A 25,635-nucleotide genomic window follows, 5' to 3' on the forward strand; every position below is an offset into this window, starting at 1 on the left:
ATTTATTTTTAACTTGCTGGGCTCTGCTAGCAGATCAACCACTTCTCTGGTGTTGAGAGCGACTGAAATAGACTAACCTCACACAACAGGAGCCGGATCAGAGCTGAGCGGCTCAGATGAACCTCGTTCCCAGAACAGGAGGAACAGCATCTGCTCTGCGGTCTGTTTTGTGAATGAACTTTGGATGTGTTTCGTGGCTTTGGTTTTTGTTTACATGCTTCTGCGATATTCTCATCCGACCAGTTTGAACCACATCTCTGCTCAGTGGCAACTTCTGACAGCATAAAAAAACCAGGCTCAGATAGTTTAGTTTATAGTGTTTGTGATTTTCATTCAGCAAGTGGGAAGTTATTTTACATCCACATGCCTGATTCCCTCCTGCAGCTGTGTGAGGGCCTGCAGATGTTTGGATTCTTAACTACTGTGCTGCTGACATAAACACATTTCACCCCCTCCTGCATCTGTGAAACTTCAGCCTGAGGGAAAATGTGTTTATCTGTGTGTTTGTGATTGATTGTGCTTGCAGCATTGTCTAGTCTGCCTGGTAAGAGTCAGTCCGCACTGAAGCCTGAGTTTTACTGCGCTTCATGTGGCATAGAGATATAACATCAGCCTGGACAGATGTTTCCCATCCAGACACCCTGTTTATACCAACGCAGACGGCCACAGACTAGTGTGAATTTATAGGGAACAGCCACTTTGTTTTCTACCTCGGTGTGCTTGAAACCACTTTTTTAGCATTAACTACTGCAGTCAGCATTCATAAAGTCTTTTCTCAGGCTGAATAACCTCATGACAAATGGCTTCATAGTCACAGTCCCTGACATTAAATACTCTATATTCATACATAAAGTGAGTGTTTACCTAACAGATATTACGGTAGCATCTTTGCAGTTTGTATTCTTAGTTTGTGCCATCTTAGATAATAACTTCATAGTAACCTGATAGTTATTTTCCACAAAAAAATGCCTATACAGTGACCAGTTAAATTCCTCAAAGTGATTATCCTGAAAGTCCAGAAGCTGAGAGCGGCCATGTTTAAAAAACATTTATGTCATCTTTAATAATTAACCAGTTAAAATAATTTAACTGTTTTGAGGAGTCATCACCTCAAATCCTGTGTGATTGCAACACATGCATGCCTCTCGAGAAAACAAAGCACATTGGTTTGTAATAACCAGTTGCAGTGGGTGCTTATCTTGAGAAAAAGGCTGATTTCTCTAATCACATGAAAATAAATGTCATGATGTCGAGATAACGGCTTCAAAACGCATAAAATTACAGGAATGACCGTTTTGCTTAAGCTAACTTTCAACTAATCAGCATTCAACCTAACAAGGAGTCATCTCCAGGGGCTACATGCTGTTAGGAGCAATATCCAAACTTAAATATCCCAAATTTTCCTATCTGCAGTCTGTGTAGATAGATAAAACAAGACCTCAGGGTCCTCGCTGTGCATATCTTCATAATAAATGTCCTCATAATGTACAATGTGTCCCAAGTCTGTCCTCACAGTGGGGACATTACGTAACATGATTGTCTTCTCACAACTTTCCAAACAAATTCAATGATAATAAGAATCAATGATTACCAGTGATTATCCTCTTAGCAGATGTCTCTGCTTTCTCTCGCAAAGAAAAAGCCCTTAAAGTTACTGTTGTCATGGTAACCACATGGGGATTTTCTATGTTCTGAATGGTCCTCACTACTGTGTGTTTGTTTTTATGTCCTTGAAGCAAATATCTTCTTAATGTCTCTAGAGTGGATGAATGGCTTTCCCTGTGGTAAAATGTCCTAATGATGACTGTCCTCAGATAGTGAGAGTAACTTTCATGACTGGGAATGTCCTTGAGGAGTGCACATAACTGGTGGGACCAACAGACACAGCTGTGATATGTTGGTAATTGTTCTCTCTGTCTTTATCTGAAGGATAAGCCCTCCAATTGACACAACCACAAAAGTATCTGAAATATTTGAGGGGAAAAAAAAGGCAACTGAACTTCTAGGCATTTGACTTCTCATCCAAACTGACCTCAGGAAAGAAGGTGATCAACACCTAAGACTTTTATAGAGTCGTTGGGTCATTAGGTTGTTGGGTCGTTATACGGTTGTAATCGTTGGTGTTGTCCATCCCGTCAGTCTTAGGGTCTCAGCTCTCAGTCATTTAAATCACACCACTGGTAATTTGAGTCACATAAGTCAAGGTGAGAATGGTTTTGGCAAACCCTGGGGAGGGATGTCCATCATGAGCTACCTCAGCTCATACAGGGCCTTTCTAGTCTAAATGGCTTCTTTATCTTCTTTCTTTGTCTCTACTTTGTTTATTTTCCATGTCACAACACAGCATAATCCATTAAATATCATTTAGTATATGGTAAATGGTCTGTATTTATATAGCGCTTTACTGTACCTGGGATGATACCCAAAGCGCTTTACATTATACATCACATTCACCCATTCACACACACATTCACACACTGATGGCGGAAGCTGCCATGCAAGGCGCTCAACCACGACCCATCAGGAGCAATTAGGGGTTCAGTGTCTTGCCCAAGGACACCTCGACATGAACTCGACTTGGCAGAGGATCAAACCAGCAATCCTTGGGTTACAAGACGACCGCTCTACCTTGCTGAGCCACGCCGCCCCTATATGTATATAGTATATGCAAGGAAGTAAAACGATACAGAGCGGACATGATGGAGGACTTCATAGCTGTTTAGCAGTCAACAAAAATTTTCTCTCCTCCCACCCCTACATTCTCCAAGACAAGTGATGCACACAGGTTAGTGCAACTATTTGAAACCAGGAATACACACCCACCATCCAAGTGCCAACCGAATGTGCACTCATAAACATGAAATTACTTACATATATGGCTCCTAAATCTTTGTTACATGTAAACACAATAGCCAAGCCAACTTGGCCAAGCTAGCTTGGCTAGGCTATATATAACTATAAAACATCCTGGTTGGATTTAAACAATAAAATCTCTTGGCTATAAATAGAAAATGATCACGATTGGACTGAAATGCATCCTTTTTTACAGCATAACCATTCACTTCATGGATGTTATTTTTGCATTTCACAGGCAGTTTATCTTATGGCCACTAGAGATCCCATTTTCTACAAACATAAGGTGCGTCTGGATGCACTTTTGGCTGTCTTAGGCTGAATTTATGTCCTGACAAGAACTGGCAGTAATTTAAAAGATTAATTGAAAAGCGCCTGTAGTGGAATTGGTCATGATGTTGGGCACTAGAATCTCACAAGAGCAGCAGATCTCGTGAGAACGCCAGTGCTTTCTTGACAAGTAACATGTTTTACTACTTATGTATTTAATTTATCTGCTTTCTTAAATCAGCCAAAGTAATTCAGAAATGAAAAACATGTTTCTGATACCTATCAGTCTACATATGCAATTTGATTAATTAAATCGATCAAGCCATAACCTTGAATAAGATGCTATTCTATTCAACGGTGGGTGACTAAAAGTCATCTTGAAAAGCTTTGCAAAACAGTTTTATAAAGTCAGAGGATATCTTTATGGAAATTGTGCTCAGAAAAGTCAAAGTGAATGTATTCAAAGTCATTGTTATCTCATTGTCCTCAGTTTGACTTCATGGTGGTTGGTTGTATTCACAGGGCATCAAATCCACCTCATTGGCTCTGTGTACCAGGAAGTGGTGGTTGACCTAACTCACTGTAGACCAGAGCATGTGTGACTAATGCATTCTTGATAGCTGAAAAATGTCTTACATTTGTGCTATTTTTAGTTGTTCCACTCATTCATTTCACCCACATTTTACCTTGTGGGATAAATTGTATGGACAGCTTATCCTTCAGGTAATCCACAGATGTTTTCCAGGCACTTATATTCTGTTCAGAAGGTTTATAATTCAGCCATAAAAATGTTTATTCTGATACTATATGGAAAATCCACAATGAGTAATTCATGACACCATGATATTTGTTGCATTTCCACAATTATAAAAATATATAGCTATCATTCAGAGACCTCTATTTTGACTTGGAAATTATGATGAAGCTTCCTGTCAAACTTTCCACCAATCAGAGAGCTGAAATTGAGGGTAATGTCCAATCAGGAGCAGCCAAAGATCAACCAGAAAGTTCTGTGTGTGTCTGAAAAGAAGAAAAATAATGCTCCTTTATGGCTGGAATAAAGCAAAGAAGACGTTTTTGATACACACTGGTGTAAAAATGAGCTGAGTTTTGTGAGGATAGTAGGCAAATAGTATCAAAAACTGTAAATAGCTACTACCAATACTACCACCAACATATCTGGACCAAAATTGTTTGTAGAGGTCAACATGGTTTAAATATAAACACACTAAAACTTACAAATAGTGTATAACAGATTCTACTTTTGCCATATAACCTGAGAAGTTTTGCATTTTCTTTCCTTCACTTTTTAGGACACAACAACTCTTTACTGCTTGCTTAAGATTCTCGCATCAAGTTTTCATGATGCAAAAATGTGCTTTTATCTGACTGTGTAAATGCCTTCTACGAGAGAGAAACCTCACATTTTCAGACCAAATGATTTGTAGCATGTGGGAATAGCAAACACCATATTTTAAACCAAGCAATGCACTTTTATAGGAAAAAAAAAGTTTTATTTTTTAAGACACATTTTGATCTTGTGTTGTTTTAGACTGAATCATTTAGAGCAGCGTGACTGTTGTCTCATTGCAGATGTTCAGCCTGTTTTTACAGAATCCAAACAGCGCAGTAAATTTACTGGATGGTATTTACTGGAGGTTTTAAGTGGCTTTTTGTGCCTGTTATTTTTCTCCTATGGGAAAGTGGCTGGTAAATTACCAAAAGTGGTTGAATGTATTGAATAGTTCTTATTATGATGAACTGGGACAACATATAAGCTCTGATGTACAAGCATGACGTCACACACAGCATCTGGAAAGCAGCTTATTTGTTGAGCATTTCTAACCTGAGTGCTACAAACCATGTTCTTCTCTCATAACTTCCTGATGGCCGTAAATCAAAGTTGTTGATCTCTTTGTTCCACCTCCTTCATTTATGAACTTTATGAACCCTATAAATCAAACCTTTGCAGCCTTTGAGAGTGCCTGCTCACTGCTTAATCCTGCTGCAGCCATTAAGCCAGCGTCACATGCAGATCATGTCATAACATCACATCCATGTGTGTGCCAATATGTTTCCCAGGCGACGGATGACAGCTTGAGATGAAAGCAGGCGGGTTCTTGTAGGGTTTCCTGTAGACTTTGAGGTTATTGGAATAAGACCTCCTTACGTCATCCAGATACACCTTTACTTTACTCTAAATACCACCCATGATGTGAGTTAGGATGGTTCATGTGTCGACAACCAGAGACTTCTTACAGTTTCTCGTTTAAGTCCGGAAACAATTTAGAGATTAAATCGATTTCTGAATACAGCCAACATTCATTTGTTGAGGCAGACATATGTCGTATCTGCACATGGATCTGCATCAAAAATATAACACAATCACAAAGCAAATTATACTTTAAGGGATATAAATGGCATATTTGTCAGCAGATTAAAGCTGTAGGTGGAGCTGTGCTTCAGCCCCACTTGTCTTTACACAAACTGGCTGGTTGTTAGGATGTGGTGTTAATATGGCATTTTATATACAAAGTAGATTTAACAATTAATTCTAATTGGTTGTGTATTGTCCTTTGCTGTTTGCATTAAATCTGACATAATATTTATTCCTTGCCTCACTTTCCTTTTGACTTCACAAAAATCTCTGAAGTAACCTCAGTCAGTTTCATGATTTGAATGAGTGTAACAGCCAAAAACAACTTAAACGTAAGGCATTTTCCAGCCATCAAGAATGCATTAGTCACACATGCTCTGGTCTACAGTGAGTTACAGGGAAGAAGAGGCCCAAGAACAGAGACTTGTGGCACCCCCATGGCAAGTCAGCACCAGCGGAGGTAGAAACACTAATTCTCACACAAAAACTCCTATCAGAGAGGTCGCTTTAATGATTTGAACATGTATACAGTATACAGCACCAGTCAAATGTTTGGACACACTTTCCCAATGAATCCAGTGTGTTCAAACTTTTGATCGGTAGTGTACATGTTTTCTGAATGAGTGGAAAAGGTGTATCCAAGTCATATTCAAGCTTAGTTACAGTCATCAACAAGTCTTAAATTAGTTTAGTTTAATTAGCTTCAGCTGCATTAAATCTTTATGTAATAGTTATATGACTTTTCACATGGCCACCGCCAGCCTTTCATCAGTGTGTGAAACTCAGTCCTCCCATCAAGATTCTTCATTTGTACTGGCAGGCAGCCAAGCTCAGTAAAACCTGAAAGAGTTGGGGGGGATAGGGGTTGTACCACTCAAAATCCAGCCGCACCACCTCCCCCCTCTTCACTAAAGTCTTTGAGGAGCATTAAAGTGTTTTTTCCTCAGAAACCTCTTATTTTAGAGGAAAACGCCGGAGGCTGCCAAACACAGAGCGAGTGTAGGTGCATGAATGTGATGATTACTGTAAACACTCGGCTGTCCGCCTCTCGGTAAACACACGCAGCACTTAACAGTGAAGTGTGTTCAGTAATGACGAGGGAGCTATCAGGAGGGCGGAAGAAAATCTCTCTACAAGCACCAACAAGCACAGAGAGCTCAAAGCACTTAACTAATCGTTATATACAGCACACAGATACTGAGCAGCACTTCACTACTAATGGAAAAATCTCAGTCAAATTCATGACTGATCAACAACTTGAACCACTGCTGTCGGTGAGCTGAGTTCATACATCAACAGTAACTAAGAAAAAGGGCAACGAGTCATCATGAAACTCTCTCAGTAACTGCTTTCAGGTCTTTACCATGATTTTTTTCATTTTTCATTGCAAGAAAACCTGAAAAAAAGTGAGATTATACAGAAGAATACCTCAATGCAAGTGAATACATGTGTTTGGAATGGAAAGTTCATTTTGTAGAACTGAAGGATAAATCTGCACTCCGTGTTTGTGCGAGAGGGAAAATGGTCACCAAATACACCAGAATTCCTACTCTAAAACCTATAAATGTCTTTATTTAGCAAATCTGATTCGCTTTAGCAAAAAGAAACTGATTATCTGTGATCAGAAGACCAGAGGCAGCATAATAATAAACTTTTTTCTTTTCTTTTTTTTTTTTTTATGATGTCTGCAGCAAAGTTTGTGGCTCTCTGGAAAGCAAACACAAAACAGGATCTCTGCTCCTGATCTGTGTGCTGTACTGGTCTAGTGTGGACTGTGCACATGAACAAAACTTAGATCCATAATGTCAAGTTCAGCCTAACAGAAATGCCAATCACGTAATTCCATTTCTTCAGCATTATAGATGTAAAAACTACTAAATGTGAGCAGGATTTATAGTAAAAACCAGAAGTTGGTGTATTTTACTCACCCTTATGGTCACATATTGTTCTCTAAAATCCAAACATGGCACAATGATATGTGCAAGAAGGCCTTGCAGTATTCACAGTAGTAGAGAATTTTCAGTCAGTCCTGATGGATGTTTGGTAATCGGGTGCTTTCGTCATCTCTGTTCTGTTTACAGACGTTGAGTTTAGTCATTTTAAACCTTTCTTTTATCAGAGGATGGACATTCTAAGCAATCCTACTGCAATATCTCAAGAAACTGGATAATGTGTTTACATTGTTCATGTTTATTTCTGTGAAGAACTTTGTAAACTTGCTTTTGAGGTGAGCAAGAAAAGTTGATTTAATATACATTTTGTAAATAAAATAAATGCAAAAGTCCCTGTGAACTTAAATAAAAGATATGTGCAAAGAGGAAGCCATGTGTGAACACATTTCAGATAAACTGACTTCTTCTTTGGACCAAAGCTCATTTAAAATGGTCTGAAATAAAGTGGGAAAACTGTTCAGTCAGATTAATCAAAATGTGACATTCTTCATGAGAATCATGGACACTGTCCTACTGAACTAAAAAACTTTAGACTAATTTCTAATGCTAAGATATCATTAAGCCTCGTCGCAGAGTTGACTGTTGTTCTTACTGTTCTTATTGTAATGACCAAAACTGAAGAAAAACAATAACAAACCTCTTTAATTTACATCTAAAATGTATTTTTATCTTTATATAACATTTTAAAGCTAAACTGTTATCTTCATTCTACTTTACTAAAAAAAAATTCTCGCAGCAATAATCCACAACAAATTTAAAAGTAGCTCATATTTTCCGTGAAAAGTTAAAATGTCCATTGTCAACATCTGAGAGTTTGTTTATGTTCCACTGAGAATAAAAGTATGGGTTGAAGGGATTTGCAAATCATTGCATTTTGGTTTTATTTACATCTTACACAGCATCCCAACTTTTTGGAATTGAGGTTGTAGTAGCAGAGCTGAGAATCTGCTTTAGTCTTTGTTTTTGCTCTGTAACACTTGGACTGGGTGGCTGCTGTCTGATGCTGTCAGAGTTAAGACTGCAGGCTCATGTTGTCTATAAATCAGTCTTTACCCGTTTGTTTGGTATTTGTACTTATTTGGCCTTCAGATTACTCTGGCTTCACATCCTGCTTTCATCAGTTTTATGTTCAAGAATACTGCTCCTCTCTGCACGCCAAAAACAAGCAGAAATTAAGATGCTTTGACCCTCCTGCAGCTCTGTGAGGAGAAATGAGCCCGGTCCTGTTTCCTCTGTTATGTCTGCATGACTCCAGATGATAGTTCAAGGTTGCATGTTGTAACTGTAGCACAGTTCAAGAGAAATTGTCTCCATCTTGGCTGAGCATAAAGGGACGCTGACAGATCGAAGAGGAGACATGGCTCCAAGTTCACAGAAAGGCCATGTGGTCATCCCATTTATACTGCTGGACAGTAATGGAAACTAGAGATAGGCTGCATGTCTCTGCTTTATACATCACAGGGTGAAACCAAACCTGCTAAAAGGGGCTACAGCATGTCAAATATAAAACCCACAGAGGCAAAGTAGATGCCTGAGGCATACAGTTACACACAGTCAGAAAACAAAACGATGTACCTGTGAAAAAGTTGGGCTGGTATGGGGTGATTAACAGAGAGAGGTGTTCTAACATGTAGTTGCCGATGATCTACCTCCCTGAAGCAGATGCCTGCTGAAACTAAGGGATAACAGAGCAGGAGAGGAAGATGAGGTCATCATGATGATGAGAAATTAGTAAAAAGGAAGAAAAGTCAGCATGAAGGAAAGAGTCATGATGCTGAGTCATGATGAGTAAAATGGGAATGACAGAAGAGACAGATGCTGCAGGGCTTGTTTAGCCTGACTTAACATTGATTTTCTGTTACAAAATTATTAATCTTTTAAAAAAATTAAAATTAAAACTAAGGAAGAGAAATTAGCTAAATATTGACAGTTGTTCCTGTCAGGTGGAAATAAATGCATTAAAGGACTGATGAAGTCAGCTGATTATCAAAACATTTCAGAGCATTTTCAAAGTGTCAAAAACAGATCTGAGGTCATTCAGCAGGTTAAATACCTAACGCACATATTCAGCTGCACAAAATGGTTAAAAACATCAACCTTGAGCTGTTTTCAAATTGTCAGCAACAAATCCTGATCTTTAACATGTAAAAACCTCTTCAGAGAGATGAAAATGACTCCTAGATTAGCAGTGGACAGAGTGCAGACAAGTGCAAGAAGCTTCCAGATGGTTGAAGAAAATTTGTTACAAATAATTACAAATAGGGAGTAGAACTCGTCCTGTGCAAGACAGCACGTGAATACAGTGTCTCTGCAGGACATTGCAATGTAGTAAAACAGTAATTAGAATAACTAAACTTAAAGAAGCAGGAGAATCCCAATTTAAAGCATCATTACTGACACCCTGTAACGGACAAATACATGAGCTGTAAGGAACAGAAATGTAACAGGATATTAAAACTAAAATATCAGCATTCACAAATACAAATAAGAATGCACTGCCTATTTTTAAACAGCTGATTGACAATGTAAACATAATAAAAAGAATATATCTCTGAAACCACAAAGTCTATTTGAATGGAGTTGTCGTCAAGGGAACACCTATTGAGATGTATAAACATCAGTATACGTATTACTGGTGAAAAATAAATAACGATAGCACACAGTACAAATTAAACAAGTTTCAGTAAAAAACTGTCACAATGTGGTGGAGGTGAGGAAGTGTAATCAAACACCAGATTCAGAGGCAGGAGGCAGGCAGAATGCAGGAATGAAGGTTTTAATCCATGAACAGACGATGGAACGACACTAAGGAAACACGATGGGGAAACAAGATGGATGCTCTGAGAACGGACAACTAAAACCAAGGAGTATAAATACACTGAGGTGAACTAACAAGAAACAGGTGAAGCAAATTAGCAAGTTAAACCAACCAGGTGTACAAATGAACAAGAAGCAGAAAGCAAAACAAAATACATGAAATTACTACAAAAATTAAACATGAAACCAGACAGGACCATGGCAAAAACTCCTACAAACATTAAAACATCAAACCACTTAACCAAAAATCCAGAGCCATGACAAGACATTTTCAGGATGGACATGATATTTATTTGGAATGATGCAGCTGAAGCTATTAACCTCTTTCAGAGCAAGAGACGTAAACATGATCTCTGTAAAAACCAACTATAGAGAAGCAGAACAATGTGAGAAAGGTTTTAGTTTAGACAGTTCAGTAAAGGTCTCCAAATGGCCATTTTGGTACAGTTTAGCACCATCTTTTCTCAAAGTCATTCCCAATTAGGGAATCTCAAATTTTAAAAGGTTAAATAAATGCTGCATAATAATATCATAATATGTTACAGTCAAGATTCAAGGTTGAATGAAGTTATATGCATTTTAAACTGGATATTTCTGCTTTTAAGATTTTCTTCATTTGAATTTTGCAGGCAAATTTCAAGATAATAATAAAGTGGAATTTATATTTCCACTAAATAATTGTACAGAATCAAGGGTTTAAAAGGAACATAGGAACATTATTGCAGCATGACATTATAGGAACAGTTTAGGCTCTTCATTACAACCTCCAGTTTGAGGGATACATATTGCTTCCCTTGTGTTGTGATGAGACTGCTGCACAAACAGGACCAAAGCTCAGTCACATCGTTTTCAGATCTCCTCCTGCCCTGGAAGAGTCTGCACTTTAATTTGTTTCCTGCTGTGCAGCTTAGGAACTGGGAGCACGTTTATGAAAATAAAGAATATCACGTTTTCATCAGTATGATAGTTTCAGATAATTTTGCTCTTTTGAAGGGGATGTATCTTGATCAGGAGATGTGAAGATCCCTCAAAGGATCATGAAATCTTAATCTTGCCTCTAATCTAAGACTACCAGAAAATCCTTAAATGTGATTTAATTTTTTTTTTTTTTTTTTTTTTTTTTTTAGTGTTAGGATACTTTCTGTCTTCAGATTTCTACCTACTCTTCAATCTTTATTGGTGTTAAGATGCTTCTTTACTCATTTAAAAGCGTAATTACTTCAGATGTGTGAAAACCGGTTTTTATTGGCTTGAAAATATTGTTTCCACTCATGTTCCAGCTCTGGACCGCAACACAAAGGTGAAGCTTGATAACGCCTGAGGAGCTGCTGGGTTGTGATTGGAGGAGAGAGGCGTGTTCATGGCAGGAACGCAGCGCTCAGGTGGAGGGAGAGTCGGACACACAACACACCGACGCAGCGGCGCTGCTCTCACACACGGCGAGGACGAGCGGAGCTCAGCCGGCGACCCTGTATCCTTTTGGCTGTGCGTTGTCTGAATCTGCGGTGGACTGAGAGGAAGATTCCCAAAACAACAGAAGGGACTATACCTGCTGCAGCAACAGCGGACTTAAAATAAACCACCTGCCTGGTGGCGACAGTGAAACTGTTCAGCTTTAGGGAGTAAGTTTGGAATCATTTGCATGTGGCCCACAGCTGGAGACGGAGAGAAGAATCCTCATGAAATAACAAATCACTTGTTGCACCTGAATGTGCATCAGAAGATGCGTGTTTTTTCCACATTTTAGCTTTCCCCGAAACACACAACTAATGTGATGTGTTTTGGGAGCTGAACAGCTGTTTGGATGGACGAGTTCTGCAGCTGAGACCCGAGAGACCGAAAACAATCTTTTTAAAGTTTTTTTTTCTCTCGTTTTTATTTCTGTCCGCCAAATAAAGAGAGGAATAGGACGGAGTAAATCAGGAGAGAGAAGGATATGGATGGTGTTGTTGGGTCTGAAATCCTTGAGTCTGCAGCTGGGATGCACTGTGCGTCAAAGCGGCGACGTTTCACATCATGATACAGGATCAGAACCGCACCTGACCGCGAATGTAAATCTGATCGATCCCAGCGAACCCAACAAGGATTTACTATGTCCTCACCACACACAAGGTGAGACAGCGTGCCTTTTTTTTTTACAAGAGTGTCTCAGGAATGATTGTAAAACTTGAACTATGATTTGTAGAAAGAGTCCAGCTTTGGAAGGAGGTGACAAATTCCAGTGACAGTACTTGAAGGCTGTTTGAACTCTGATTGATTTGCTTTTCGGGGAGGAAATGTGTGGTGGCTTTAAATAAAGGTGATAAATTCCAGGGACAGTTGAAGCTTTTTTCCCTGTGGGAAGCTGCTCTGTGGTTTGCTTCATTACAGAAATTGCAGTTTTCTTAGTGCAGAACTTTATTCTTTGGCTCTTTTGGAATGCATTATTTGACTTTTGCATGAAAGACAGCAGACTTTGAGAAAACATTGCAGTTACCTGCACAGCATTGATGTTTTGTCTTATCCAGAATGCTGCAGACTTCATCCTTCCAGCAGGTGAGGTAATCCTCCTGCCATGTCTGTAATATTACAACTCCTGGCTCTACATTCCTCACATCCTGCTACTCTACCTTTATCTCCTAAATGTCACTAACTATAAATACCCCGCTCTTAGTTCCCATCCCTGCAACAGAGAACACAAACACAACTCACTGCAGGGAAGTTGAAATCTCTCTCTTAAAATCAAACATTTAAACGAAACCAGCAGTCTCCTTACACTTCTTAACAACAGGTGTTTGTTCTTCTTTTTGCACCCTATAATGTAAGCACATGATTTCCTATTGTCTGGGCTGTATGTGGTGTAATGTGTCAGGGAAATGTGTAGATTGTCAGTCAGATGAAGGAGAAAAACTTGGCCTAGGGCACATTTTCTGTGTCTCCAGTGACTCTGAAGAGGAATGTTTGTTTGGGAATGAGCCTCCAGCCTCACGAACGGATTTAATCTACTTACCATGGAACACTGAGCATATAGCTTCAAAACGAGGAGTCTAATTTGGTGTTACATGCAATGATGTCATCCTCTCCTTTGGGGAGGAATTTCAACCTCTTTTCCTCTTGGTGGATGTGAACTGATCATTTGTGATGGACATCAGTACTTTAGCCTTATTAACACGACTGTGTTGTCAGGATGATTGAGCAACAGTAAAAGTCTAAATGATTATGCAAACTTTCTTTTTTAAATAAAAAACATGGGCTCAAGTTTACAGAGTACACCTGAAGAGGAACTTTTTGCTACAGCTGTTCCTTTAAGGGCTCATGCAGTAATGGGCCCCAAATGCAGGTGATGGACCTTATACAGCTTCTGATCCTCACTGTAGTTGGACAGCAGGTTTTCATTTTGGCGGCTTTGCCCCAGTGTGCACAAATAAAAGTTTCTGATGTTATCAGAGATGTCTGTTGTTCACTTATAAGACAATTTTATGCATATCCTGATCCATGGGGCACAATGGGGTTTGGAACCATAAGTATTTGGTTTAATTTGATGAGTCTGATAAAGATCTTCACAATTCTTTCTCTTGATTTGACCATTCTGGTTTGACTTCTTCATTCATATTTATCCAGGAAATATGTTTTTTTTGCCACTGTTCAGTTATCACTCTCAGCTACACTGTAAAACTGTCAACTACTACTTCAGCATTTATTCGATCTTTTAATAACGTTTTTTTCCAGTGTTCACTCCTTATAAAATGCAAACGCTTTCAGCATTGTTTCCACACCACACTGCTCCCCAGGTATGTTGACAGAAAAAATCAGACATACTTATGTTTCCCATTGATGGTTCTGTGGTTGCATACAGTGACTGGTACAGATGAGTGAGGCACAAACATGCAACTTGAAATCAACAGACTAAAATGCAGATTATACCCCAGTGACAACCTTTTGTTCTCAGCAGCTAAAGCTTCGCTCTTGTTTTGCCTCAGTGTCTACATGCTGGAAAAATCCGAGTCAGTTATCCTGACAAATATTAAAAAGAACAAATATACTCCCAGAATACAAAGCCTGCCTTCCCACTTCTAGAGTTACGGAACAGTTATACAAAGAGAAAACTAGTCAAATCTACTGCTTCCAGCTCACTTTCATCCAGGTTCTGAACTTGACTGGTTTGCTTGCACCATGTTTTCTGTCAGTGAAAATGACATCAGAGATAGCACTGATGAACCCCCTCCAGCTCCAAGGGTCAGTCAGATAACACCTGTGTATGCGTCTAGCTGCATGAACCTGATTAAAAGTTTGGGTTTTGCTGTTTGCAAGACATTACAGAGTTGTAATTTTATCCATTCAGTGCATCAACATCACTTTTCAAAACTCTGCAAAAGAATTTCCATGAACTTTAATTGAACATGTTAGCTTTGTGCTGGAGAACAGTGTATATGGTTTTGGTGGTGATCCAAATCTGGGACTTTCAGGGTTTTCTAGCTGTAATTATCAATCTGAAGCAAATGGCAATCTGACCCCCCCAGTTTTTTATTTTTTAGATTAATATGTGTTGGTATTGAGATAAAGCTTCACTTTTGACTTGTGGCAGGTTAAAAATGATAGAAGAATTATTTGTTTTTAATATAAAAAAATGTTTTTTATTTGCTCAGGTTGAATCAGCGTTTGTTATTTCTTATCATAGTATCTCTTACGTGCATATCTCCACATTTCTCATGTTGTGAGACCATGACTGTAGATAACCTTAGAGGCTGTCCTTCAGTCAAAGTGGCTGTGAAAAGATAATCTCATAATCCCTGAGGTATGATGGTGTACCGAGATTCTGCTCCCTGTCGTGGAAGGAGCGAATTAAGTGAAGTGAAGCAAAGCAAAGGAGAAGAGAGGAAAAGAGAACTTTAGTTGAACACGAAGCAGAGTCCAGACATTTTAGCAACATTAACACCAGCAGCACCACACAAATGTCTGTCTTTCATTTAGTCATTTACCACAGTCCTCTGCTGGGTTTTGTTCAGACATACAAAGGTGTTTAATTTCTTTTCTCTAAAATGTTTTACTGCGTCTGTAAGTGAAGCAGCTGCTGAGGCACAAAGAGCCTCCACTTAAGTTCAAAGAGGCTTGTTTTGCTAATGTGCTTGGAGTGAGGGCACCGAGCACCCGATTGTTGCTGCCTCATTCATAGTCAGTACAGATGCAGGGGTCAGAGCTGACCATAGAGCCTTCAGACTGAACATCTGTTCGTGGTTGTGTCAGTTCATTCAGCAGCGCGCTCCATATAACCATCAGACCCTCCACCAGGAATTCCCAAACACCGGGTGGGTCACAGCTAAGTCTCTGAGAGGGTCAGAGGTCAAGGCTGGCCCCTGGTCGGATGATCTGTTGCTTTTCCAAACGCAGTGGGTGTGCAGACTTTGGTAGAAAGGGACGCTTGTGGGGTCACCATATAGAACCACTTAGACCAAGATCCCACACAAACACATGAAATGAGCAGAGAGCTGCAGTCAGGTGTCTCCAGCGGTGACTCACACCATTCCCGAGGTCAAAGGACACATTCTCATCTGTGATGCAATCGAACTAGAGGAGAGTAATAGTTCCATGTAACTGTGTGATAACGATGAGGAGTAGTTGTTTATTTGTGCAGGGTGGGAATGTGAGAGCTACCTGTCTGTTTGGGTGTGTTTAAGGACAGGTGTGTGAGCTCAGTTACATTTCAGAGAATATAAAAATTAGGGTAGGAATGTTGCAGCAGGTTTTACTTCTACTGGTGACGCTATATGCAGATTATGTGTCGGACTGTTTGAGCTTATTGTACGTTTTACTATGTCGTCATGAGGCCTGAGACAGATTAGCTCAACAGTCAAAAGTAATAATGAAAGAACTCAAAGACTGTAACCCTGAATGATTGTGAATTAACGAAACGGGGAAACATTTGAAAGTGAAATGTTTTCTTATTGTTGGTTCATTTCCATTTATCTTATTTTTTATTCAAGTACTGCAAATGTTTTCAGTGGTCGACAGACGTGAACTGCGGGCGGGTTAGTTTAGCATCTGAACCCTACCATACAGCTGTGCTGTTTTATAATATTCAGAAAAACACAATTACAAAGATAGGTGTTTCACCAAAATCTGTGACCCATCAGAAACGGTGACTGCATGGAGCCCTCTGCACATACGTCTTAGAACAAGCAAAGTATTGAAAACACTTGTATTGAAGTCTGAGTTCATTATAATGCAGGTACAGAAAGTAACACATTCTGATAGCTATCAGAAAAGTGGGAAAAAATATTAATTTGTAATGGTTTTATTGCAGTTTTAGAGAGAGGACTTTTTTGTCCTCTAATGACCTGAAAGGGTAGTAAATTGATGTGACTCACAAGGGTTAAAGTTTTTGCTGACAGGCTGGATGGTCTCTCACTGCTTTAACTGTGAGGACGTAGCATCCATAACTTTTAAAAGATAATGAGACAGGCTTTCTCTTCAGGTCGGGTCCAGACAAGGCTTCAGAGTTCTGCACCCTGTTTACATGATTTTGCGTTTGCATGATATAATATTTTAGGTTATATTTGTAGACGCAGTGATAAACTGTGATAACTGACAATGGTTTTCAGAACTGATCCTGAGCACACGCAGCATTTTCCTCCCACAATCATGGTTTTGATTCAATGCTGAGGACATGAAGGTCACTGACATTTGGTATTGCTTTGCAGCTTTGCCCCTTGTGTCTCTGGAATTTTTAATGTTATAAATAATAGAATATGAAATCTTTTATTTTATTTTATTTTATTTTGAGGACATCTTCTAAAATTGTTAAATTATTTTCAAATCGGTTCTTACCTCTGGAAGACTCCTCTTTTCTTTGATTCTCTTGTTTTTTTTTTTACCTAGCCATGTTTCCATTCAATCTTAGTAGATGTAAGATGTTTCACAAGGTATTTTTTACTCATCCAGTCCTTTGTACTATTTTAAAGTGAACACATTGTTCAACAAGTTGTAAATCATTTTGAGTCCGTTTTAATCTCATCCTGTACACTCTTGTCTGATAAGATTCATTCAGTGATTTTTTAGTCTTTTTCTCATGTTATCTGAGCGACTGATGTCAGTCAAAATAAACAGCCAGTCTGGTGTTGGTTAGAGCCACTTCCCGCTCCCTGCCCTGGAGCTATTCACTAATGTGCTGCTATAGTCTTAATGAGGGGAGGAGGAGGCGGGCTGACCCCTGCTAACCTCTGCAAGGGCTCCTGTAGTGAAGGGGCCAACCAGTCAGTGACCACGGCTGCTGTCTTTTTAATGTTCCAAAAGAAGCCAAAGATCAAGTAAAACTTAAAGAAATTACATGTCTTCATGGATTCATAGCTCTTAAAATGCTTGCTCATAACTTTGCTTTTAATGAAATCTAAACCCTTCTTGTGTTGAAAAGTTAGCTAGTGTTCAAAATCGTTTTTAATGTGTTTCATTTACACCAGCATTAGCAAATGCTTGTGGCTTTTGTAAGAGCTGAGAGGTTGGATAAAATAAACTGTGGCAGATTTCTTTTCGACTCCAGCTAAATAAGTTTCCTTTTTTATGGTTTGATGTGAGCTCATAAGAGAGCTACAAGGTGTGTTTTACCTTACCTGCTTTATACTCAACTATGACAGAAAGATGTTGATCCCAGGATGGAGATAGATGGAGTTTTTGGCGGTGATCAAAGTTACAGATGGAGGTAAAAAGTTTTCATTAGGTAAGTTTCCACATTTCATTTTATGAGCAATTTAACACTGAGTTTTAAAAAAGATTCATGAAAATGGCTGACTTTGAACAAACATTTTCAAGATCAAAACCTATTTAATTACTTTGATTTGCAACAGGTTATTGTTACCTCTGAGAGTAGTAATCTTGGGTCTGGCTTTAGAGTGAGCCATAGTTCAGAGATTTCTCTCCTTTAACCCTATAATACTGTAAGTATCATATTAGATACATACAGTTTCTGAGACCCTTATGCATTATTTTATGGTAGAAACAGGCTATCTATCCATCTATCCATCTATCCATCTATCCATCTATCCATCTATCCATCCATCCATCCATCCATCCATCCACACATCCATCCATCCATCCATCCATCCATCCATCCATCCATCCATCCATCCATCCATCCATCCATCCATCCATCCATCCATCCATCCATCCATCCATCCATCCATCCATCCATTGTTATGTTTGTATTCAGCAGCAGTAGTTTCCAGATTGCAGTTGTTGACTGCAAATCTGCAGCAACTGGAGTCCCTCAGGAGTCAATCCTTGGCCTCCTTCTTTTCTCCTCACACATACTGCTGCTACCACACAGAATTTATAGAATTTATAATATCAATTTCCTTTATTCCACAATGCTGCAGCGCTAATATGAACCAGTGCCTGTTAAATTCTTCCTGCTGAGTTGTTACCTCTTAATGAATAAATCCTAAATTTTTCATTTTTCTTTGTCATGTATATTTGATTTTATTACATTAATATTTAAGTTGAGATTTACTAGAAATATCTGAACTGCTGCTGTGTAGGAGAAGTACTGCTGATCAAAAGCACCTTATTTTTTAGTGTTTGTAAACCAAAATTTACTGAACTTTTGTTCATAGAACAGTACTTTAAATATAAAAGTGTGCACTACTAACACTACTTTTAAAGTCATTATTGAATTTTGCATGTAACAATGCAGTTAATTGCAGTTAGTCACAGAAAATCAAGCAATTAATTACAGTGAAAGATTTTAATTGTTGCCCAGCACCAATAAGTACATATAGATTAATTCATTTATTTATTTAATTTGAAGAACTAGCAAAGGGCTTTAAATAATGTTCAGATCTGTCCATCTAATAAATTGCTTCAACCACAATTAAATTCTGATCCGATAATCATTGGGCCCCACTTTTCATGTTATTACATTTCTTCCTAACTTGGTTCGTCCGCTACATGCATCCCCTGCAGCTGTAGACATCTTGTTGTCATTTTTGATGATAAGCTTAATTCAACCATTGTCTCAAAATGCTCATCCAGTCTTGCTTTATCCAATTTTGAAGAATCTCCAACATTCTGTCCTCGTTCTCTTCCAAATATTTGGAAAATATGATTCATGCATTTATTATTTGAGGCTCAACTGATTAACTCTGTGCATGCTGAAGCCTTTCCAAACATTCAGTATGCAGTTGCCAGAAAACACTTGACCCCAATTTAGCTTCACTGCAGTGGTTACCTGTGCATTTTAGAACTGACTTTAAGATTTAAATGACCCCTTTAAAAAAAAACATGTTTCAGCCTGAGATCCTCTAGTTGGTCCCCGTTGGATATTTTAAGGTTCCTTTAAAGAGTCTATTAATATAAAAAGATGGGAAACAATCCATGCAGACGCTGGTGATGTGAGAAAGCCTCTTTATTCAGTCCTGATTTATGTTCTCTTTGCTTCTTTTGGTCAGTTCAGCCCTCTTTGTTCCTTTGGTGAAAACTCCCCCATGTAAGGCCAGGATGGGAGCTGAGGGCTCTAAAGGGAAGGGCTGCTCAGCCAAGTGAGAAGGAGATGTGTATCGTTTAATTGGACAGGGGCAACTTACTGACCTGGGACTCATCCAAAAGCCAGCTCCAAAAGCTTTGGATCAGCTCCGAGTTTATGGCCCAGAAGAGAGATAAAAGAGACAAAGAGGCAGAGGGAGATGGATGACAGACAGACTGGGCACTGGATGAAACGTGACATGGGAGAGGAGGACCCAACAAAACAAGGGGAGATAGTTGAGGTGCTGCAGCTTACCAAAAGCAATCTGTCCCGGTTTTCCTAAATAAGAGCTAATAAAGTCACATGGACCATCACAAAGCAGGCCGATAAATGCATGACACACTGCGGTTGTCAGCAAGGCAGTGCCAGGAAGCAATCAAAGAGAGGGGTTTTCCAAGAATCGCTGCAGAAAAACTTCTTCTTTGATGAGTCAGACGGAGAAAGAGACAGAATCTGTGTCTCACTGTTGCCTCTCAGTGTTTGCCTGCAGGAAAATGAGGATATGAGATAGTTTGTGGAGCAACATAAACTCAACACAAAGCTCGGTGGCAATCTTATCTGGAAGCAAGTGACTCACACTGTTGGTAAAAAAAATAATTGCTTTTGAATCAGTGTTGGTACAAAGATATAATTCTGTCAAACAAACTCAAGTATTATTCTCCTATTAGAGCCTGATATTTCTTATGTAAACAAGGTCAATTATGTTTTTGAATTATTATCACCACTGATCAACTCAGTCATGGATTATTATTTTTAAAACTTATAATAAACTATGATCTATGGATCTTATGATTCAGCAGCTTAAATCAGTCTCACATGGATGTGGATGAATTTTTGCCCACTTTTCAAACAGTGTTGCTTCATTTCATTAAAGTTTGCAGCATTTGTTCATGCACTCTTAAAGTCCCACCACAGCATTTCAGTCATGAAGAGATCTGGACTTTTGGGAATTTTGCATGTGTGGTGCAACACTTTTCACTTTATAGCTTGGTAAATTTCCTTTTTGTAAACATTTTATAGCCATGTTAGTGCTGCAATCAGTAAAGGAGTCAGTCAGCTGACAGGAAATTTATCACCAAACAAATATGACAAAACTTTCTGTTCCTGGCTTTTCACTGATAAGGATTTGGTGTTCCAGTTATGCAAAAACCAAACATCTGGAAAAATCAACTTGGCCCCCATGAAAAACCAATAAATTGAGAAAAAGAAAGCAATATTTGCGGCCATAAATCAGACTGGTTTAAATGTGTTGCTGCAACCAGAGAAGTGCTCTAACTAGGTTCCAGTTCAGATCATTAATAAAGTGAAAAAGCATCATGTAAATGCAGCAGTGCTTTTGGTTTTCTTGTTTCTTTTTATTTAAAGGGTCAAAAGATGGACAGGAGGTGAAGGGGTGGGATGTGGAGTCCAGTCATGCAGGTGGTCCCTGCTGGCCAGCTTGTGTAGGAGTTTGTAAAACACTGTAGGGGGTGCTGAGATGGGGGAATTAATGATACTTGCGGGACAGGGGGGCATTCCTGACCTCAGCTCCTGCTCACAGGGGTTTGCTGTGGCATCACAGGTAATTTGTGGATATTATCAATGAGTCAGCCCTGCCTTTGTCCTCCCATCATCCTACCAAAACTCCTCTGCTCTAACAACTTTACTCCTGTGGTTCATGCACATTTGAAGTGTAAAACAACAACAAGGATGCCCCTAACTAACTGGCGGTGTTTGCTTCTCTGTGTGTCCCCAGGAAGCTGACTCTGTACCAGGTCCTGACCTTTGTCCTGCTGCTGGTCGCTCCCGGCTGCCTCTCCTCTCCACAGAAAGTAAGTCCTACCGACCCACATCAACACAAATCTTTGCACAGCCTCCTACTGCACTGACCCTAAATAGCTTCTCAGCTCCAGCTCCTTTTAAATGACACGTCTGGGAAACATTTTAATTAACTAATCACAGCTGAGCATACTTGTCATGAGTTTCCATGAAGTGTTTTTAATGATCCTTTCAAGAGGAGGAAGCGTACCCTTTATAATCCCTGTTTGTGTTTTTAGCTTGCAGATATTGTGTTTTCTTTAGTCTGTAACTTTGCTGTTAGAGAACAGAGTGCTAAGATGGACACTAAATAGTTCACCAAAACAACCTACAAGCTGCACAAAGTTTAGGTTTTCATTGCTAATAGAAACTTACTGATGATAGACCTGTGGAACTCTTTCAAGTCTTTGGGTGTGTAAAGTGCAGAATTTCAAGAGCTGAATTGTTAGCAGAAAGTCAGACAACCTGCACGTTAAGTTGTGCAAATATACAAAGCTTAAAGTTGGATGTCAATGTTTCAACAAGTGGCACCAGTCTGTATTTACACATAGAGCCTTGTAGTCCGAACCTGCCAAAGCCCCAAGGCCATTTCCCACAGAGCCCCAACGTTCTCCTGCCTTTAGGATGTTTTTCTTACAACTGGCCGAGTTAAATGTAATATTAAGGTAATTTGTGTGGAAAAAAATCCCTGCTGTTAGAGGAAAACTCTGCTAATTTAGATAATAAGCCAGTCACAGGCCGTGGATGGTCACTGAGGCCTGGATGGGACACGACTGGGGCGTTTTTTCAATGTGTTTGACTTTTGATTTTGACCCTGAAACTGACGCGCTCCGATTAGCTGACATCGTCTTGGTTTCTCTATGTTGTATTTACTGGTGCACCATCTTTCATCACTGTTAGTCTCGTTGTCAGGCAGACACCCACTAAGCTTTCCCCCCAGGCCGGACTGGAATATCTGACTCACCCTCATATTTCATTTTCTATTGTTAGGAAAAATGTTAAGCTGTCATTCAAACAAAACTAGGTGACCTGACAGCCGTGCAGCTAGGATTGGACAATCAATCCCCTGGTTTTGGTTTTCATGGTTTTCACCTCAACCTCAAGGATGGAGGTGGATCTTTTGAGTATGATGCAACATTTTTTGCATTCATTACTTGTTCCAGATGTTCTGGCAGTGTGTCTTAACATTTGTCTATTTAACGATGGGAAAAACACAAACAGACCAAAAGTGTCATAAAATTCAAATTACATTTAAAAGTATGGATACATTTTCCTCTGCCTCAGAGGAGCATGAAAACAGGACTGTCTTACTTTAAAATTGGCCCACTGATGGTAACTGGATTCAAAGCTTTGTTTTATACTGTAAAAACAATTATTTTGATTGTTGTTTAAGCACGTTTTGTGGTGTGTGGACGCAGGTGTCCACAGATTGGTTACATCTGAATCAGGCTTGCTAAAGGATTAAAATTGAGGTTTTTTTAAGCAAAAATGCCATAAAGATGATTATATTTAATCAAAATATAAACTTTACTGATCATCCACATGGCAGGCAGGTTTCACTAATAAAAACGCTAAAATTTTTCATTTGTTAAACCTGTGGGGCAGAATTCTGTCTCCCCCTGCTTGTACTGAGGGTAAATACAGTTACATGAATATTCAGTTTTAAAGCGGATGCTTTTCACTGAAGCAACGTTAAATCCTCAGAAGAGTTAAAAAAAACACATTAATGCCATTGTGTTCTTTATTTTTTTTCTTTTGGGATAATCTTGACTTTTTGCTTTCATATTCTAGGCTTCTTTGTTTATTTAATCTTTCATAGGTTTTTGCTCTACAACTTTGCTAGTTTTACTTTCTATTTTATTATGTTGAATTTTTTACCTGTTGTGCATCCTCTTTAGATTTGCTTTCTCTCCTTGTTACTCTCCCGGTTGTAGTTTACAGAGTTACCACACACCTGCAGTGGGCTTGCACCTCCTTGTACTAGAATACCAAGGAAATGTCAGAGTATTTCATTCTTTAATGGCCTGTTTTTGGAATTGTAAGCAGGATTTCACACTTTGATGGTAACATATTTACTACCTGGTTTTTGTTTTTTATTATATCAAAGAGATATCTTGTCCCGTTAGCATATCCTGTACTCTGGTGTCTTCCGGTGTTTTTGGATTTTTTTCTGTAACTCGATTTCCCTCTCCTTTAGGATTTATGTTTGGATTCACTTTCCTTGTTGTTTTCATTTGGACTGTTCTTGGATTTTCTCCCTTGCAGTGCTTTAAAGTTGTTTAATAAACCTGCCCATGAGTTTGTATTTGGGACCCCCGGGTCCTTCTGCTAGAATATTTAGAAAGTCTCTTTAATCAAAATAGTGCAGATAGGACGGGTAAAGAACTGTAAGGTGCAGGTTAATGTGTTAACAAAAAGATGTTCTTTGAAGAAATTAGATTCTTGAACGTAGAAAGGACACCACTGTTCTGCAGACATTGTTGTTCCACTATAGCAGAAGAAGCACAAACACTGAGGAGAAGCCAAAGCAGTGCTAATCCATGTTTCCATGTCTTTTTTAAAATTATTATTATTATTTTATTGTTATACTTTATTAGTCCCGACTGGGAAATTCCTCCTCTGTATGTTAACCCATCCTAGTTAAAGCGGGAGCAGTGGTCTGCCAGGCCAGATTCTGGCGACTTGGGAGCAGTTGGGAGTTAAGGGCCTTGCTCAGGGGCCCAGAATGGTTCACCCCAGTTGCCAGCCCAGGGACTTGAAAAACACAGGGTTTGCTCACAGATCAGACGGGCAATATAAATTCATAACATCACATTAAGATGTTTTACTTGCAGATAAAATACATTCACTAATGCAGGTCGTACACTGATTAATAACAAACTGATAGAAGTCTTAATCAAAGGTTCAGTACAGCAGCTATCACTGCTTCTTATGCTTGGGGCAGCCATTTTGGATTTTGACGTCAGAACTGGTGAAGTTTCTCCAACATTCTGAATGGAAATGAGGAAATTCTGACTTCCTAGTTAAGATATAAGACACCAGCTGATCATTGCTGACTGACAAACACGTTGCTGTAGAGCAGAAATGTTGCCAGACACAGTAAAGTTAAAACTCAAGCCTGCTGTGACCGAGAGGCTTACCGCTGGTAGTTTATCAGCACTGTCTGAACCCATTCTGCAGGGACTTGAATGCAACACTTTTATTCATACAAGCTTGCTGCTGCAGGAATAAAATGTGATGACTAATAACAACTTTCTGAATTAATGGACATGTATTGCTTTTTAACAAGCAAAGTGAATCAAATAAGACTTAATAAAGATTAGAAATAATGTAATTAAACTTAAACAATTTAACAAAATAGACAAAAAACAATGCAGGGATACGATGAATTTGAGTATAACAAACTGGGGTGACCATCAGTAGCAGAATGGCTTAACGCGTTTGCTGAATTGAAATGATTATTGAAATAAACCTCATCTCATGAATCTTTGCTGACAGAATTTTAATGGATGAAAGTAAATGTGATCTTCATCGGTAGCTGATTTGAGGATGGAATGAGTGCCAGACATCTGGCAGCAACACAATCTCTACCTTTGCTCTTTATCTCTTTCTTTACAAGTTTTCATTTAGCATTGAAGATCTTTTTATATGAAGGAGGGGAGGGAGCGCACACTGAAGGTCAAAGTTTCATTAATCTAGAAATCCAGTTCACCCCAACGCTAATTTGACCGATGGTAAAACTAATGAGGGCAACCTCAGGTGACCCAGCCATGGAAAATGATGGAGTTGTACCACAGCTACTCTGCTGAGTGTATATGTGTGTGTGTGTGTGTTTTTGTAACATATGAGCCAGAATGTCAAAGAGCTTCAGTCAGTTTTGCTCTTTTGCTGTAAAAGATCTGATTAATAGTACAGTTGTTGTGTACAGTTGCATTATTACAGAGGCTCAGATCATTCAATGTCTCCAGCAAGATGTTGGAGATCTTTTATTGATCTTTCGTCTCCAGTGTGCTTTACCAGCTGCTGTGTGCTGGGGACGCATCATCGGAGCAGCAACACTAACTGAATAAACTTATAAA

General features: G+C 39.1%; 1 protein-coding gene across 2 annotated transcripts in view; it reads left to right on the forward strand.

Annotated features, from left to right (window-relative positions):
- The first annotated feature begins 11,527 nt into the window (after positions 1 to 11,527).
- The window catches only part of adamtsl5 (ADAMTS like 5), a 37,888-nt gene continuing 23,780 nt past the window's right edge, over positions 11,528 to 25,635 (forward strand). For both annotated transcript variants that reach the window (XR_006010513.1, XM_041986376.1), the window contains exons 1-2: positions 11,528 to 12,381; positions 21,495 to 21,570. Coding sequence is in view for 1 of the 2 variants with exons in the window: in XM_041986376.1 (XP_041842310.1) it covers positions 12,362 to 12,381; positions 21,495 to 21,570 (96 nt within the window). In the remaining variant the exon portion in view is untranslated. The remainder of the gene's footprint in view (positions 12,382 to 21,494; positions 21,571 to 25,635) is intronic.

The sequence above is a fragment of the Melanotaenia boesemani genome, chromosome 1 (assembly GCF_017639745.1).
Source record: "Melanotaenia boesemani isolate fMelBoe1 chromosome 1, fMelBoe1.pri, whole genome shotgun sequence".
NCBI classification, from domain to species: domain Eukaryota; kingdom Metazoa; phylum Chordata; class Actinopteri; order Atheriniformes; family Melanotaeniidae; genus Melanotaenia; species Melanotaenia boesemani.